A 17,764-nucleotide genomic window follows, 5' to 3' on the forward strand; every position below is an offset into this window, starting at 1 on the left:
ATTGGTTCATATGGAATTCCAAAACCACTTTGGGCAGGAGCTTGGGATGAGGCCTCAGAGTAAGCCTGTCCTTATGAAACTGTGTATATAAGGAGAAGCCCCCCATGAAAAACAATCTCCGCTACCTGAGCTGATGTAATGGCTACTAAAAAGGCAGTCTTCAGTGATAGATGGTATACAAGGTTCGAAGTGGGGGAGCAATCAACCTTGTTAATACTACACTGAGATCCCAAGAGTGAGGGTCCCAGGGCAGCTCCTGAATTGGGTGAAAAAGCATGAATAAAGTCTGTAAGGAATATAGCCAGTGTAGGGTGAGAAAATACAGTGTGGCCTGACATGCAGATTTTACTGCTAGGTAGATCTTTATGGAGCTAACAGAGAGCCCCAGAATAGAGATATTATTGCTAGGTAGACAAAATGGGGCTGACAAAAAGCCCAGAATGTTTCTGTAATAGTATATAGTTCTGTATTGTTGAAATGGGTGGTGTTAGGGGAGATGCTGGTGCTCAGATGTCCAAACAGAAAACCACCACTTGGTTTTAGAAGTCATTCTAGTTGAGGCTTTTCTGCTTTAGAGCAGAATGTTCTGAACCTCAGGAGAACACCTTATGGTGTACATCAACCAGCCAGCATCCACGCTGTCAAACATAAGGAGACTGAGTCTAGGGGTGGATCTAGCCTCCCGGGATGTTTTGTGAGACCATGTCATTCTCAGCAGGTAAGAGATTGGGGGCTGTATTGATGGTTCATCAGATCCAAATACCAGAACTGCTTGGCCCATCATGATAATCAGTCCAGCATCTTGCCTCATTTTCCTCAGGACCCTCAGTCTCACAGGAACCAGGAGCAAAGCATATATCAGTCCCTGCGTACAGAGGGTAAGAAAAGCATCTGACGGGGGCCTAGATTGGAGCCATCTCTGGAGCAGAACACTTGGGATTTCTTGTTCTGGTCTGTGGCAAATATGCTATTGATTGGTATCCCCCCTTGCAAAAGATGCTCTGCAGCACCAGGTCCTTGACTGACCACATGTAGTTGTCTGAGAACCGCTTGCTGAGGTGATCTACTAGTAATTTCTGTCTGAATGTCTGCCAGGGCTAGTGATATGAACCAGTGACAAATATGCACCATGTCAACAGTCAAATGGCCTGACAGAGCAGAAATGACTCGGCCCCACCCTGTCTGTTGACATAAAGTATAGCTGTACCTGGCCTACAGACAGGTCAGCTGGTACAAAATAGGCCAGAGGTACCGAAAACGACAGTACTGACATGCCGGCTACCAAGAGTGCCAAAGAGGTGTGTCAGAAAAAAGGAAGCCAGCGGATTTAGTCAGTACAACAAGCAATTTTTTTCATGGCCAGTAATCAGGTATCAGAGGGACCCATCTTAGACTACTGGCTGCCCACAGACTCGTCTTAAGTTTTGCAGCCAAACATATGTGAATTCTTATTTCTCAGTCTAAAGGTCCTGGAGGGGGAGACCTTCATGTGTAGGCTCATCTCTAGAGTGATGCTCCTTCCTAAACCTGCTTGAAGAAGTCAACACATGGACTGAAGTTGACAACTGGGAGCTCACAGACATCTCAGCCCTGGAGCTCAAGGTGGAATCCCGGTGCGCGGGGACACCAGCCAGAAGGGACTGGAGGGAAGACTAGGCCTTAGCTACATCCTCCTCCATGCCCAAGGAAGGCGTCATAGAGCATTTCAGAAGTAGTGAAAAAGAGTGTCCACCACTGAGGGGCATAGAAGCAGCACAGGAGAGGCACGCCTTAAACCCTAAGGTGTTAGCTTCCATCATAAAGAGCTTGACTCTAGCCCTGCCTACTGGGGTGGGCCCTAGGCTCACCGGCAGCTGTCCCTGATCACACTAGTGTGTGCAAGCAGCTCGCACGCTCCCAGACAGGAGTTCCTTCCACACAGAGGTCTGCATCTTGCACACACTAGCCCAACCAGGGCCAGCTACAGTTGCTAGGTGTCCGGTTTTTGACTGGCACATCCAGTCGAAAAGGGACCTTGGTGGCTCGAGTCAGCACTGCTGACTGGGCTGTTAAAAGTCTGCTTGGCGGAGCTGGCAGGCTCAGTACATGGCTGTGTGTGGCTCCCTGGAAGTGGTGACACGTCCTTTGGCTCCTAGGTGAAGACACGGTCAGGGGGGCTCCGCGATCTGCCCCCACCCTGAGCACCAGCTCTGCAGCTCCCATTGGCTGGGAATGACAGCCAGTGGCAGTTTTTGGAGCGGCACCTGCGGGCAGAGAAAGCACACAGAGTTGCCTGGCCACGCCTCCGCCTAGGAACATGTTGCTGCTTCCAAGAGCCCCTCAAGGTAAGCGTTGCCCGGAGACTGCACCCCTCACCCCCTCCTGCACCCCAACCCCCTGCCCTACCCCTGAGCCCCTCCTCCACACCCCAACTCCCTACCCCAGTCCTGATCTTCCTCCTGCACCCAAACTCCCACCCAGAGCCTGCACTCCAACCCCCTGCCCCAGCCCGGAGCCCCTCCTACATCTTGAACCCCTCATTTCCGGCCCCACCCTGGAGCCCACAGCCGGAGCCATCACCCCCTCCTGCGCCCCAACATCCTGCCTCAGCCCAGAGTAGTCTCCCACACTCCAAACCCCTCAGCTCCACCCCCCAGCCTGGAGCCCCCTCTTGCACCCTAAACCCCTCATCTTTGGCCTACCCAAGAGTCTGCACCCCAACCCCCTGCCCAGAGTCCCCTCCTCTACGGCTCCACACCAGAGCCCTCATCCCCTCCCACACTCCAACCCTCTACCCCAGCCCAGTGAAAATGAGTGAGTGAGGGTGGGGGAGAGAGAGCGACAGAGGGGTTACTGAGTAAGTGGGGACAGGGCCTCAGAGAAGGGGCGGGGTAGGGGGCAAGGGTGTTCGGTTTTGTGCGATTAGAAAGTTGGCAAACCTAGGGACAGCTGCCAGTGGGCACAGCTGGGGACCGTACAGCCACACCGGAAGAGCTGTCCGGCTTGGGCGCTGGCTCCAGTGACTGGCAGCCCAACATCCTGTTGCTTTTGCCACTACGATTCCTGGTAGAGCTCTGCAGCTCCACGGATATCTGCTGTATATCTGCAGATATAAATTTTATATCCACGCTGGCTCTACAGATGAGATTTAAGGGACAGAGACTGAGACAGTCTGGGAATCTAAATCAAACAATTACACAGAAAGTGCCTAAAATTAACTATTTATAATGTATTAACTATAACAATTTAAAAGGAGATTTTTCATTAAAACCAGGAAAGGTCCTTTTGACAGAGTGAAGGCCTTTTTTCTCACAACTAGTCACAGAAAGAAAGGAACAGAGGTGGCTGGGCAGAAGACTTCTTGTAACAACTCCAAATGTTCAGTGTTGCAAAGAGGCATGCTGCAATGGATATTTCTTTTTTATATAGTTTCCAAAGTTTAGCAGTACAAAGGGGTAGAGAAAGGCATCTCATAACTGGGAATATGCAGAGGCCACTTAAAATATAATGTTGTTCTACTGATAGAAAATACTAATCATTTTTGTAATCTTGATAGACAGCTAAATACATTTCCTGAGAACTGTGCTAGCCTAATGATTTTGAAGAGCAAAACCAAACAAAATATAAAGCTTTAGATTTATTCCCTCATGAACTTGTCTATATATGAAAAAATCCTTTTTGCATAGAATAATATGGGAAATTATTAGTATTTACCCTAGAATCATTTTCTGGAACACACTGGTGATTAGCTGATGTGTAGATGGGCTTTCTTTCTACTGCGTATGCTTGTGTGGTATCTCTGACTGGGACCTTGGAATACAATATTTATTTTTTTCCCTTTATTCCTGTCTTTATAATCTCAATTTGTCAGAAACCTATCAGAAGCCAAGTCTCACAAGCAGTATAAATTTATCATTACTATAGTGTTCTGTATAGGCTGGGTGTAGAAAATGTTGTTTAAATGCAGATCTGTTATCATGTCAGTGAAGTAGAGTATTGTATGGCTTTGTAATTTATTCTGAAAACAAAACTATTTTAAAGGATTGACAAAATTGTGTAAATATGGAGAATTTTACTCTTACATCAGAAATAAAATTTTCCAGAGATTAACTGTAAGTAGACTCAGACTGCTATGAAAATATACAAAGCTGACTTTGAAAACGTATATATCTATTAGGGCTGTCAAGAGATTAAAAAGATTAACCGCACTGTTAAACAATAATAGAATACTTATTTAAATATTTTGGATGTTTTCTACATTTTGAAATAGACTGATTTCAATTACAACACAGAATACAAAGTGTACCGTGCTCAAAAAAAAAAAGTATTTTTCAATTCACCTAATATAAGTACCGTAGTGTAATCTCTTTATCATGAAAGTTGAACTTACAAATGTAGAATTATGTACAAAAAAAAACTGCATTCAAAAAATAAAACAATGAGCCTGCAAATCCCCTCAGTCCTACTTCTTGTTCAGCCAATTGCTCAGACAGACAAGAGGGCAGCATTATCTTCTGTAAATGTAAACAAACTTGTTTGTCTTAGCGATTGGCTGAACAAGAAGTAGGATTGAGTGGACTTGTGGGCTCTGAAGTTTTACAATGCTTTCTTTGAGTGCAGTTATGTAACAACAACAAAATCTACATTTGTAAGTTGCTCTTTCACAACAAAGACTGCACTACAATACTTGTATGAGGTGAACTAAAAATACTACTTCTTTTATCATTTTTACAGTGCATATATTTGAAATAAAAAATGATATACACTTTGATTTCAATTACAACACAGAATACAATATATATGAAAACGTAGAAAAATATCCAAAATATTTAATAAATTTCAATTGGTATTCTATTGTTTAACAGTGCTTTCAAACTGCAATTTTTTAAACATGATTAATTTTTTTGAATTAATCGTGTGAGTTAACTGCGATTAATTAACAGCCCTAATATCTATACAAAAGACTACAACCACAGGTTTGCATAGAGTGCTGAGTGTTAGACCTACAGTCTGAAGCAAGATGCCCTGATTTTGATAAAGTATAGAAAAGGCTCTGAAATCTACCTTGTAAATTAGTTTCAGACAAACTGTGTTATTAATTATTCTCATCATGTCACTAAAAGAATGGGCTAAACAAGATGAGATTAACAACATTTCAATGAATCACTAAGTTTTACAAAAGAATTTTAAATTTCAATGTACAACTATCAGCTGTAAAATACTACAATCAGAGTATGTTATAAAACAAGAGGCAACTAGTACAATCAGTTTCATTAACACAAAAAATAATCAACAAACCAACCTTTTAAAAACCGCAACAAGGATCTTCAAAAGCAGCAGGCTAATAATGTAAACATACCTTAATACTAGCATAAAACAGAGAAGCAGGTACTTGTGCCAAATGGGTAAAGCGGTTAATTTTCAGGAGAGGAAAAAAGAAAGTGAGACCCTTGACTTAGAGGGCATCAGTTTGAATGAATTTATATGTACAGTGCTCCTTTTAAGCAGCTAAAATACTTTTTCCACCCACCTCGACAAGAGGAAGCCACTGTTCTGCAGAAACACTGAGATGTTGAAATTGCTTATCGTTTATATAATGAAGACTGCCAACAACTAAAGCAGATGCCCCAAATATTTCACTTGTACGACACAAACCTACAAATAAGCACAAGATTTAAAATATAAAGATTACTTTAAACAACAAAACTAAGATATTAAAGCACATGAAAAAGAGAAGACAATCTGAAAACAAATAATCTCCAGCAATATAAACATTTGTGTCTCTAGCCTTCTAGTTTTAGTCAACAGGGTTATTTCCACATGCTTTTCATGTATGTTCCAAGTCATGACTCTCGCAATGTCAGCAGAAAAAGGAAAATGCCTTCTATAAGCTATCAGTAGGTTAGAAATAGATAAATAAATAAATAAATAAATTAAAAAAAACCAATCCCACCTTTACCACCTTGTCCTATAACGTATTCTGCAGTATTTACTTCCAATGATGTTACAGTGCAGTGGATCAGCATATATGTATGAGTTTTGGGTTACATACACACAAATGACACAAGGAGAAATCTCTGACCAGCAGGGTTAAGAACAATAAGGAGTTCTGTAACTATATTAGGAATAAACAGAATCCTCACAGTGGTATTGGTTCATTACTAGATGGAAATGGTATAATTATTAATAATAATTGCAGAAAAGGTCTATGGGCGCTCTGAGTCCCAGTATGGGTCTCCAACCCTCTTTTTTTCTTCGGTAACTGGAAGTAACGAGAGTAGAAGCCTCTTAGAATTGTGGGCACTGGCTCTCTGGCTCCTATGCTGAGGAGATGGTTTATCTCTTGACATAGCAGCTCTTGTGAGAAGGGTCCCTGAAGAGGGTCCGGGAAGGATGTTGGTAGGGGGAAGGAGGAGAAATGGATGGAGCATCCATCCCAGTTGATCTCCAGCACCCATTTGTCGGAGATTATCCATTCCCAGATGCTGCGGAATGGGGTGAGATGGTCTCTCTGGAGGAATGTGGGTGGGGAGGGGCCGGGTTTCCAGTGTGAGATAACAATAAGTAGAATGTTCTATGGGCACCTCGACCAACCGTCAAAACTGTTGCTTTGAGGTGGAGGGTTGAGAGGAAATGGGCTGTGATCCTGACATCTTCCATCTGGGTAACCTGGGCTTCTTCATCTGGGGTTCATATGATCTCTGTGCTGAATACTGAGATGAATATTGTGATGAGTCGGCCTTGATTGGTGGCTGAGGACTATATCTGCTTTTGTACCCAGGTGTACAGATACTGTGAGATTGAAGAGTGGCCCTGGAATCTTTTAATTTGTGAAGGGAGGCGTTGGTCTTCTCGGCTAATAGCTTTATCCCTTCAAAAGGAAGGTCCTCCACAGTCCATTGGACCTCCTTTGGGAAGCCAGACAAAGGAAGCCATGAGGCTCATCTCAACACAATGGCAGTAGAGACTGAACATGCCACTGTGTCAGATGCATCAAGTGCAGACTCGAGAGATGTCTTAGCCAACAGTTAGCCTTCGTTGACTATGACTTTAAATTGCTCCTTATGAGAACTGGGGAGCTGCTCAATAAAAGAACTGAGTTTTGCATAGTTCTGATAGTCATATTTTGCCAGTAAGACTTGACAGCTTGCAACATGGAACTGGAAGATGGCCGAGGTGTATGCTTTCCTGCCAAAAAGGTCCAGATGCTTCCAGTCCTGGTCGTAAGGGGTGGAGTTAAACTGGTGTTGGCGGCCCTTAGAATTAACAGCGTCCACAATAATAAAATTTGGGAGGTGGGTGGAAGAAGAGAAACTCTGTCTCTTTTGCTGGCATGTAATATTTCTTGTCAGCGGGCTTGCATGTTGGTGGGACAAACGTGGCGGCCTGCCATATGACCTTGGCAGGATCCAGTAGCGCCTCATTAATAGGGAGGACCACTCCGGAGGAGGTGGAGGGAAGAAGGAAGATCCTGGGAACTACAGGCCAGTCAGCCTCACCTCAGTCCCTGGAAAAATCTTGGAGCAGGTCCTCAAGGAATTAATTCTGAAGCACTTAGAGGAGAGGAAAGTGATCAGGAACAGTCAGCATGGATTCACCAAGGACAAGTCATGCCTGACAAATCTAATTGCCTTCTATGACGAGATAACTGGTTCTGTGGATGAAGAGAAAGCAGTGGACGAGTTGTTCCTTGACTTTAGCAAAGCTTTTGACACGATCTCCCACAGTATTCTTGCCAGCAAGTTAAAGAAGTATGGGCTGGATGAATGGACTATAGGGTGGATAGAAAGCTGGCTAGATTGTCGGGCTCAACGGGTAGTGATCAATGGCTCCATGTCTAGTTGGCAGTCGGTATCAAGTGGAGTGCCCCAAGGGTCGGTCCTGGGCCCGGTTTTGTTCAATATCTTCATAAATGATCTGGAGGATGGTGTGGATTGCACCCTCAGCAAGTTTGCAGATGACACTAAAGTGGGAAGAGAGGTAGATACGCTGGAGGGAAAGGATAGGATACAGAGGGACGTAGACAAATTGGAGGTTTGGGCCAAAAGAAATCTGATGAGGTTCAACAAGGACAAGTGCAGAGTCCTGCACTTAGGACGGAAGAATCCCATGCACCGCTACAGACTAGGGACCGAATGGCTAGGCAGCAGTTCTGCAGAAAAGGACCTAGGGGTTACAGTGGACAAGAAGCTGGATATGAGTCAACAGTGTGCCCTTGTTGCCAAGAAGGCCAATGGCATTTGGGGGTGTATAAGTAGGGGCATTGCCGGCAGATCGAGGGACGTGATCGTTCCCCTCTATTCGACACTGGTGAGGCCTCATCTGGAGCACTGTGTCCAGTTTTGGGCCCCACACTACAAGAAGGATGTTGAAAAATTGGAAAGAGTCCAGCGGAAGGCAACAAAAATGATTAGGGGACTGGAACACATGAGTTATGAGGAGAGGCTGAGGGAACTGGGGATGTTTAGTCTATGGAAGAGAAGAATGAGGGGGGATTTGACAGCTGCTTTCAACTACCTGAAAGGGGTTCCAAAGAGGATGGCTCTAGACTGTTCTCAGTGATAGCAGATGACAGAACAAGGAGTAATGGTCTCAAGTTGCAGCGGGGGAGATTTAGGTTGGATATTAGGAAAAACTTTTTCACTAGGAGGGTGGTGAAACACTGGAATGTGTTACCTAGGGAGGTGGTGGAATCTCCTTCCTTAGAAGTTTTTAAGGTCAGGCTTGACAAAGCCCTGGCTGGGATGATTTAATTGGGGATCGGTCCTGCTTTGAGCAGGGGGTTGGACTAAATGACCTCCTGAGGTCCCTTCCAACCCTGATATTCTATGATTCTATGAATGTAAAATGTTCACCAGCTTGTAGTGCGACTCGCTCACCTCTTGCAAAGGTATTGGCAATGTTTTTGCCATCCTCTGTGCCAAGTTCTGGAACAGTTTAAAATAATCTGCCATAGTTGGTGGAAGGGGTATCACTGTCTTGTTTAGCGGTGATGATGAGAAGCGTGCTTGCCTGTTCAGGAGGTTCAGAAGCCCTCGAGGTAGCAGCTCGATGGTGTTTCCTCGGTTGCTGGTAGGTCACACTATAGCAGTGGTTCTCAAACTTTTGTACTGGTGACCCCTTTCACATAGCAAGCTACTGGGTGCGACCCCACCCTTATAAATTAAAAACACCTTTTTATATATTTAACATCATTATAAATGCTGGAGGGAAAGCAGGGTTTAGGGTGGAGACTGACAGCTTACAACCCCCCATGTAATAACCTTGCGACCCCCTGAGGGGTCCCAACCCCTAGCTTGTGAACCCTTGCACTAGAGATAAGGGAGACCTGTTGTCTTTGAACCTTCCAAGGATCACGGTATGGCCATTGCGATGGGAAGGGGCCAGTGGTGGGTGCCACAACTGACCAAACCAGGGGGACGATATGCCTGATGTCAACAGTGAAACGGGGCCCCATACAGCGGGTGAGAAGAGTGGCGGGAAACCACGTCCTCTTGCTCACTTTCTGACTGCAACAATGAAAAGGGTGGTGCATGGTACGAAGTCAATGGCAAGTCAAGGGCTCTGGGTGAACTTGGTACCGGGTCCCCGGTAATGAGCAGAGGTAAGTCCAGTGCGTCAGACACCAAAAGATCCATCGCGCACTGGAAGTCTGGCAGTGCAGAAGGCATCGGTACCAGCGGTGGTTGTCGATGCCAAGAGGCTTGTACCGACGGGATTAGAGATGTGGACCTGAGAGCAAGGTCTGTTGGTGCCCAGTATACCACAGGTGGTACCGATGTTGACATCGGTACTGATGGAGCCTTCCCCAGGTCAGATCTTCTAGGTTTTTCATGCTCCCATGGTACCAGTGGTTTCTTGCCTGGGCCCACTGGGTCATTGGCTGGAGCAACCCAACTTGCTCCATTGGTATGATACCATGCATGCCCTGGATACCAGATTTAGACAACTTCAGTGCCATTGGTCCTGATGATACTGATTGAGCCAGAGATTGTTTTTAGCTTGATCAGGGATCGCTATGGGGACTCACTGACCTTTTCTTAGAGGCCTTACGTGAGTGGCTCACAGGCATCTCCCTGGGCTCACCTCCCTTCAAAGTAGAAGGTTGCAGTGGGGGCTCCTGCCAGGACTCCAGAGGTTGAAGTGCTGACTCAGTGAAGTGGAATTTGAGCTTCAGTTCTCTGTCTTTTCTGGATCTGGGCTTCAGTTGCCAACACAAACCACACTTCTATGGAATGTGGTTCTCTCTTAGGCAGCGAACACATTGTGAGTGTCCATCAGTCACTGGGATAGACTCCTTGCAACTGAGGCGGTTTTTGAAGACTGGGGTGCAGGGCATATCTTTGTCTAGGGGGTTCCCCCCACCCCCTGGACAAGGGGTTGGCAGAAGACAGTCTTTTTTCTTCTTCTTCTTCTTTTTTTTAAAGGCAAATGCCAAAATAAAATGTAAACGAAGTAAAGAAAGAAAAAGCGCTTTAATGGAAGCTAAAAATTAGCAACTCTAAAAGAGTTAATGATCTGCGAATGGGCAGCTATAGCTCTGTCACTAGCCAGAGGCGGCTGAGAAGGAACTGAGGACGGTTCGCCTGCGTATGCTGGCTAGCCTTGTGGCCGGTGAGGAGCAGTGCATGAGCAGGCTGAACGGACACTGCTACTAAAGTTCTCTGATCGGCAGCGCGGGGATGCAGATACACGTACAATGGAGCCCCCACAGGGACACTACTTGAAGAAGCAGCAGTGATTTTTTTTTAATTTAATCAGATTTTTAAAAAAATTTAAATTAAATCTCTTTTCATAAATAAACAAAATTACATTTGATATGTAAAGGCCTAAACTTAGTATAATCTACTAAAATCATCTAAATAAAATACAAAAAATAATATTCAAGCACTACATGTTTGTTGTTAAAATTTTAAAAAAAGTCAAACTCCTGAACTGGTGGTAGACCCTGGCTAAGCACCTGGAACTAGAGCTTGTCGAAGTGCTAACTCAGTTTTCAACAGCAGTAGTTCCTTTGGCAGATGTAGAGTGAATATTTTCTTCATTTCAGTTTGTTCAACTAGTTCAGTTCAATGACTAATTCATTCAAAGTTGAGAAATGGCCTGGGAATTGAAAAAGCAGGAAAGCTTATTTTCCTCTTCCAATGTATGAATAAAAACTAGATGTGAAAAGATGTGATTACGAATTCTATACTCCTGAACGATATGAAGGCCAGAAACCATCAGTTCAATTCACTAGTTACAGATAATATTTACTTTGTTTAATAAATCAGTTGGTTTTAAAGGCAAAACATGTTTTGCTAAACATACTTTTATTTTTTATGTATCCAGCACATTTAGGATTGTTTTTATTAGTTAAATAGAACTATTTGAAAACATTGTTTTCATAATTTATTTAATTCCAATTTCCAATCCAAATGCAATTTAACACAAATCACAAGTAAAAAATTAATCTAAAAAATAAGAAATGTCATTTTTTCACCATTCTAACAACAAAAAATGTAAAGATTAAGAATCTGAATAAATATATGTTGAGCTATATAACTGCTTCAATAATGCCTATCTAGTGTATTTTCCTTTTTAGCAAAAAAAAAGTACTAAATTATACCAACCAATAAGAACTAACTTTTCTAGGAAGATAAATAAAAAGTACAAATGCAAATAAGCTTTAAATTGATTATTTAAATCAAGATTTCCTGCTTACTGATTTAAATCATGAATAAAATCAGCTATTTAAATCACAAAGTCAATCCACCTTGCGTAAATAAAGAATTAAAAATATGCATTGAACCTTACCTCCTAAATTGGTGGGTTTATCAATAAGTGAGGCCACTACAATCAATCTACTGTTGGATTTACCAAGTTTAGCTGCACGGTCCTGAAATACCAATTCCAGGTCTAAATCAGGACTACTGTTTTTCCAAGGGATGATCTTTTTCTGAACATCTGTCCATTCTGTTTGGTTATCCGTTTCAACTAAATCTGAACCTAAGAAAAAGTGTTAGGTTTAAATTATTTAGATGTGGAAAATACTGACATGATAATGAAACTGTTTGGGAACCACTGTTTACTAGGACAACAAAGTGATACCCTTCTGAAACTATAAGGGTCACATATTATCATCAATTTCTATACATTATGCTAATAGCACAGCATAACGATATGCTCTACAGCAGTTTTTTAACAATTATGTTTAGCAGAGCAAGTACTGACAAAATATATTGCAACTACCAAACCCAAATAATTAATCTCAGATCAAAACATATATGAATTTGTATTTTACCCATATCTTGCTGAGACCAGTCACTTGGTTTTAGATTAAGAAGTTCAGTTCGAGAATGCAACCAATGAAATGCTGCAGGCAAAGAAATGTCAGTATATCTGGTAAATTTATAGAGTGGGATCCATTCATCTTCAACAAGTTCTGAAAGGCGTGGAAGGGTGTAAAATATTGTCTGCAATGTAACACAGGACTTTTAGGATAATCTCAGAAAAAAAATAAACTTCAAAGAGATACTAAACTAACTTCAGCATAATTTTATATTACAAATATTTTATCTATCATAAGCTATAACTTACTGATCAATACATCTCCGAATACTCATGACCTGGTGCAATACAGGAACATATATTTAACATTATGGACATTTTCCAGTTTTAAAGATAAAACCCATAAAACCCTACCAAAGCAACAATCTAAGAAAATCTAAATTACAAATATTATGCTGGAAAATGCCTCAAATGTACAACTTTTCTAATGTTAAAAATTGTTTGTTGAAGGGGCTAGAAGCAGCAAAGGAACTCAGACAAACACTGGAAGCTTATATGGTAACTCCTCACTTATCGCCGTCCCGATTAAGGTTGTTTCGTTGGTGAGCAATTAGGGAACATGCTTGTTTAAAGTTGTGCAATACTCCGTTCCAAGGTCGTTTGGCAGCCGCCTGCTTTGTCCACTGATTGCAGGAAGAGCAGCCCCTTGCAGCTAGCTGGTGGAGGCTTCGAACTAGGGTGGACCGGCAGCCCCCCTATCAGCTCCCTATTCCCATAAGTTCCCTGTGTGGCAGCTGCTTAGCAGGCTATCAATTGCCAGCAGTTCAGCTATCCCTCCCCCCACTGCCATGTGCTGCTCCTGCCCTCTGCCTTGGAGCTGCTCTCCAGAGCCTCCTGCTTGCTGGGGGTGGGGGGGAAGAGAGGAATGGGGGGCTAATGTCAGGGTGTCCCCTCCCCCCTGCTCCTGCACCCCGCTTACCCCGCCTCCATAGAGAAGTGGGGACATACACAACAGGGCTCAGGACTGAGGGAGCTTCCTGGCAGCAGCTGCTGCAGTCTCAGCTTGCTGATTAACTTAACAAGGCAGTGTACTTAAGAGTGGTGTCAGTGTACTTAAAGGGGAAATGCGCATCTCTCTCTCTCTCACACACACAGGGTGTGTGTCTCTGTCTGCAATGCTGACTTCCCTCCCTCCATTCCGGCTGCCTTGTAGAGTGTGAGGCTACATTAACAACGAGTTAACCCTTGAGGGCTCAGCCAATTGCTAGTTCATCATTTAGCAGTGAGGCATTCCCTGGGAAATATCCCACCCTCTGACTTCACCACCTCAACCACGCTTCACAATCATCATCGCTGTGTACAGTATTAAATTGTTTGTTTAAAACTTACACACTGTGTGTCTGGCAAAAAAAAGTTTCCCTGGAACCTAACCCCCTCCCCACTCCATTTACATTAATTCTTATAGGGAAATTGGATTTGCTAAACATTGTTTCGCTTAAAGTTGCATTTTTCAGGAACATAAACTACAACGTTAAATGAGGAGTTACTGTACCTCAGAGCACAGAGTTTTGAAGGGCAATTATTTTTTAATCCTCATATTTCAACAAAATAAAAAAAAACAATAAAAGATGTTAACTCCTAAAATAAGCCATAACTAACCCTAAATACAAAACATGGGGGTGAAAAGAGGAGGGGAAATCAGGAAAAAAATAGAAAACCACAAATTGGAAATCCAGACCTTTTTTCAATTTCAATGTTTAGTTTTACTTAATCAGTGGAATGTTATGCCCCCCTCATATGTTGGTATAATCACTAAACTTCACAATAGTTTGGAACTAAAAAATGTATAAGTCTGAAAAAAACACAATCCTTTTGTGACATTTCACTCCGTATTCTTTATGACAATATGCTTATGATATGAATATGACATAACTGAAATGTACTTCATGCAAGATGGATCTTGTAAGAAGATATCATTGGAAAGGTTATAATTTATTGAATGTGATTATCCAATTTGTATGCCTGTATCATTTCTGTATCTGAAGTTAGAAATATGGATAATGTATCTGTATTTCAACTATACTACTTAGGGTGATGCCCACTGCTAACACTTCAGGTACAACAATGGAAATGCCAAAACAGGGCTGATGACCCTCAGCGAGGACAATGGACTGTGAAAAGGCTTGGCCTTCCTGCAGACACTCTACACTTCCACTGACTCATGGATGCTGTGATACTACAGAATCAGCTGGTCTTATCACCTGATACTAAACATTACTGGGATACTCGGACTCCTTGTAACTTTCCACTGGAAGGGAAGGGGGGAGGGGGGTCAAGTTTGGGAAACAAAGGATTCCCGCCTTATGTAAATCCTGTTTAAGGGTGGGGAGGAAGGCAAGCAGACTCCTCCTCTCCATGGCCTGTCTGCCCAAGGAGAAAGACTGCGAAAGCCACCTGAAGGGAAGGGGTGGGGTGAGTCCAGACTGAGACAGGGTCCAGTCTGAAAAGGAATATAACTGGAACTCTGAATCACAGAAACTTTGCAGCCTGCCCAAAATAACATTTAGGGTGAGAAGCATATTGGGCTTAGCTTGCATATTTTGCTTTATTTGGTCAGTAATCTGCTTTGTTCTGTCTGTTATCTCATATATTCACTTAAAATTCACCTTTTGTTATTAATAAACTTATTTCTTGTTTACAATATAACCCAGTTTATGTAATTTCTAATGGGGGGGGCAAGAAGTTGTGCATAACTCCCTCCACATTGAGGGAGGTGGCGAATTTCATAAAACCTTTGGGTTTATACCCCTTAAAGGGAGTGGGCACCAGGGTGTTGGGGTGAGCCCCTAAGGCTGAATCTTTCCAGAGTGGACTTCTGTCTCTCTGTGCAGCTGGGTGCGGCCCTTCCTGTGCACTTGACTGGAAAAGGCTTGTGAGCCTAGCCCAGAAAAGCCAGGTAAAGGGGATCCAGGCTGGCAGAACAGGTTGACTCAGTGGCATACTAGCACATCAGGTGACACCCCAAAGGGCCCAAACCCGTCACACCTTTCCTTTGAGAAATTTGTCAAAATTTAGTCTACAGGAAAACTAAGGAGGTGATCTTAAGCTGAATCTTCCCGAAAGAAACAAGCAGACACAATTTGGACTCCAAAGAAGCAAGAAATGTAGTTCATTCAATGACTTCCTGTTACTGTTTTAGAGCAACAGATTGCAATCCTAGCTCGAGTGATTTATAGAAATGTATTGGGCCATAACAAAAAAAATTAAGATATTTAGAAAACTAACTGATCACCAACAGCATGGATATAGCATCAATTGACTATATAAACTATTATTTTATCAATTGAGATGCTCAAGTATAGAAGATGCTCCAAATTCATATTCTTATGCAATACATCTGAAAACAGGTATTTTTCCCTCAGTCAACAGCAAACAAATTTCAAATTCTGCGAGGATGTTCTGTTTTTGTCAAGATAGTTGTGCATTTTTCCTCATTCTTGCCTCTTTTCTGCTTTAGGCACTTCACTCATGTTTTTCATCTTCACCTTTATTTTGCCTTTTTTTCTCTTCCCCTCTTGTTGATCACTCAGCTTCCAGTTATTCTGAGCCACAGTGATGAAACTGACCTGAAGGAGGAACTGATGTGTCTGACTTCAATGCATCTTTGTCTTTAACTCACAGAAAGTGTGTACTTTAGCTAAGCCACTTCAAAAAGCAGTTTACCAGCACATCATAGAACAAGTGCAAGAGTGACCGGAATGAAAATTCTGAAGGTGGGTCATAAAAGAAAAAAAAGTTGGGTCTTATTGGCTGCAACTGAGCTACTGCAAGCAATTGATCAAGCAACAAATACAAATATAACTAGGAAGGAGTTCACTTGTCTGTTTCCTCCAGATTAACCAGTAACAATTATAATACACGCCTACATTCCTGGGTTTTCAATTTAATTGATTTAGTTTTCTAGCCATGATTGCTATAAAAAAATAATTTTAAAAATCATTTGAGCCCAAATATATTTGTTTTAGTCTAAGATGCACCAAAATATTATGAAGTCATTTTTCATGATATCCAAAAATCAGTTACAACTGATCATTACTCATCATGCAGTAGAACAATGTCCAAATTACAAATATAGCAGCAAAGCAGTGAAAAATAATTGACCATTACATACAGTATTTTATACTTGCCTCTAGACTGTAATCCTTCAGGGGATGAAATGTTGCAAAAAAGAAATGATCTTGGATTCGTTGCCAATTCTTTCTAGCATTCCTATGTATTGCAAAAATACAGTAAGATATACAAAAATTCTACGTATTTACTTATTACAGTCTCACAGTAAAGAAGTCCAGTCTAAATGCATATATTATATATTGTGTTAATGGAAAAAGAGACTACTTTAAATATATATTCACCACTCACATTTATGAGACTCATTTATGAATACAATGAACTGGAAATAAATTCACTTTGTGTCCAGGAACTGGGAAGAAACATATCTCTATGAATTATGGTAACTAAGATAACTATGTTTGATAGAGAAAGGTATCATACCCTCTCAGAGAAGGGGAACAAAAGTTCTCCCAGGAACTCAGAATAAGAGGACTTATGAATGGTGACTATACAGATGAATAAAAAATTAAACAAACTAAACTGCTTAAGACCCCAAACCAGTAATAGGAGGAGTGTTCATGTTGATCTAATTACAAATAAATACAGTGCAAAAATAACAGATAATCAATTTCTCTATTATTTCAACCTTCTCTTTCTCTTGCCGTTGTTAGTGAAATTACAAACACCTAAAACAGTGCACAGAGTTGCATTCAACATTTTATTTCTTTGGATTTCAATGATACCACAAATATTTGCAGGAGGATCCTGATTCTCAAGTCTTGGCAGATAAAAAGATCCAAGTCTGCACACATTTGATCAGATGTGGAGTAGGGAGATAAATGAACAGATTATTAGCAGTGTTAGTAACATGTCAACATATTCACTGTAGATTTTCTGATGTGATCCCACACCCAGGAAGGGATTTGTAGTGCTCACTAAACACTACTCTTTGAACATGGATCTCCTATGTGAATGATCCTTTAAGCCAAGTACAGGTGAACCTCAATTTTATGAACACCAATCTTATGAATGGCCATTTATACGAACCATTTTTCCTCCACAGAAAAAAACAAAAGGTCACATAATGAGAGAAATGTTGATGAAAAATAAGTCAACATCCCTTCACATTCCACTGCTTTCAATGCACTGAAAATCACTTTGGAGTGGTTTGATTGACAAGATGACGGCTATACAGTACACCATCTTGCAATTTATACACCATACCTACTGTAATGTTCAATGTTAGGAACTTTTGAATTTTACAAACTCATCAATCTATGATTAGTTCATAAAATAGGGGTTCTTCTGTAACTCCAAATGCAGGGGACACACAAGTACTGCCATTTCTTTATATATAGTTAAGAAATGCAAATCTTCTGGAAATCAATCTGTTAGCTTAAACATT

General features: G+C 41.9%; 1 protein-coding gene across 4 annotated transcripts in view; it reads right to left on the reverse strand.

The window, feature by feature from the left end:
• TARBP1 (tRNA guanosine 2 -O-methyltransferase TARBP1) overlaps nt 1–17,764 on the reverse strand; it is a 98,884-nt gene that overhangs the window by 4,215 nt on the left and 76,905 nt on the right. The window contains exons 25-28 of one of the 4 annotated variants that reach the window (XM_077813428.1): nt 16,437–16,518; nt 12,263–12,434; nt 11,776–11,967; nt 5,510–5,634 (exon numbers count right to left, since the gene is read on the reverse strand). In XM_077813428.1, coding sequence (XP_077669554.1) covers nt 5,510–5,634; nt 11,776–11,967; nt 12,263–12,434; nt 16,437–16,518 — 571 coding nt within the window. Of the gene's footprint in view, nt 1–5,509; nt 5,635–11,775; nt 11,968–12,262; nt 12,435–14,346; nt 16,023–16,436; nt 16,519–17,764 lie in introns of those variants that run through there. The other 3 variants (XM_077813430.1, XM_077813429.1, XR_013345689.1) reach the window with 3 other exon arrangements.

The sequence above is a fragment of the Eretmochelys imbricata genome, chromosome 3 (assembly GCF_965152235.1).
Source record: "Eretmochelys imbricata isolate rEreImb1 chromosome 3, rEreImb1.hap1, whole genome shotgun sequence".
Taxonomy (NCBI): Eukaryota; Metazoa; Chordata; order Testudines; family Cheloniidae; genus Eretmochelys; species Eretmochelys imbricata.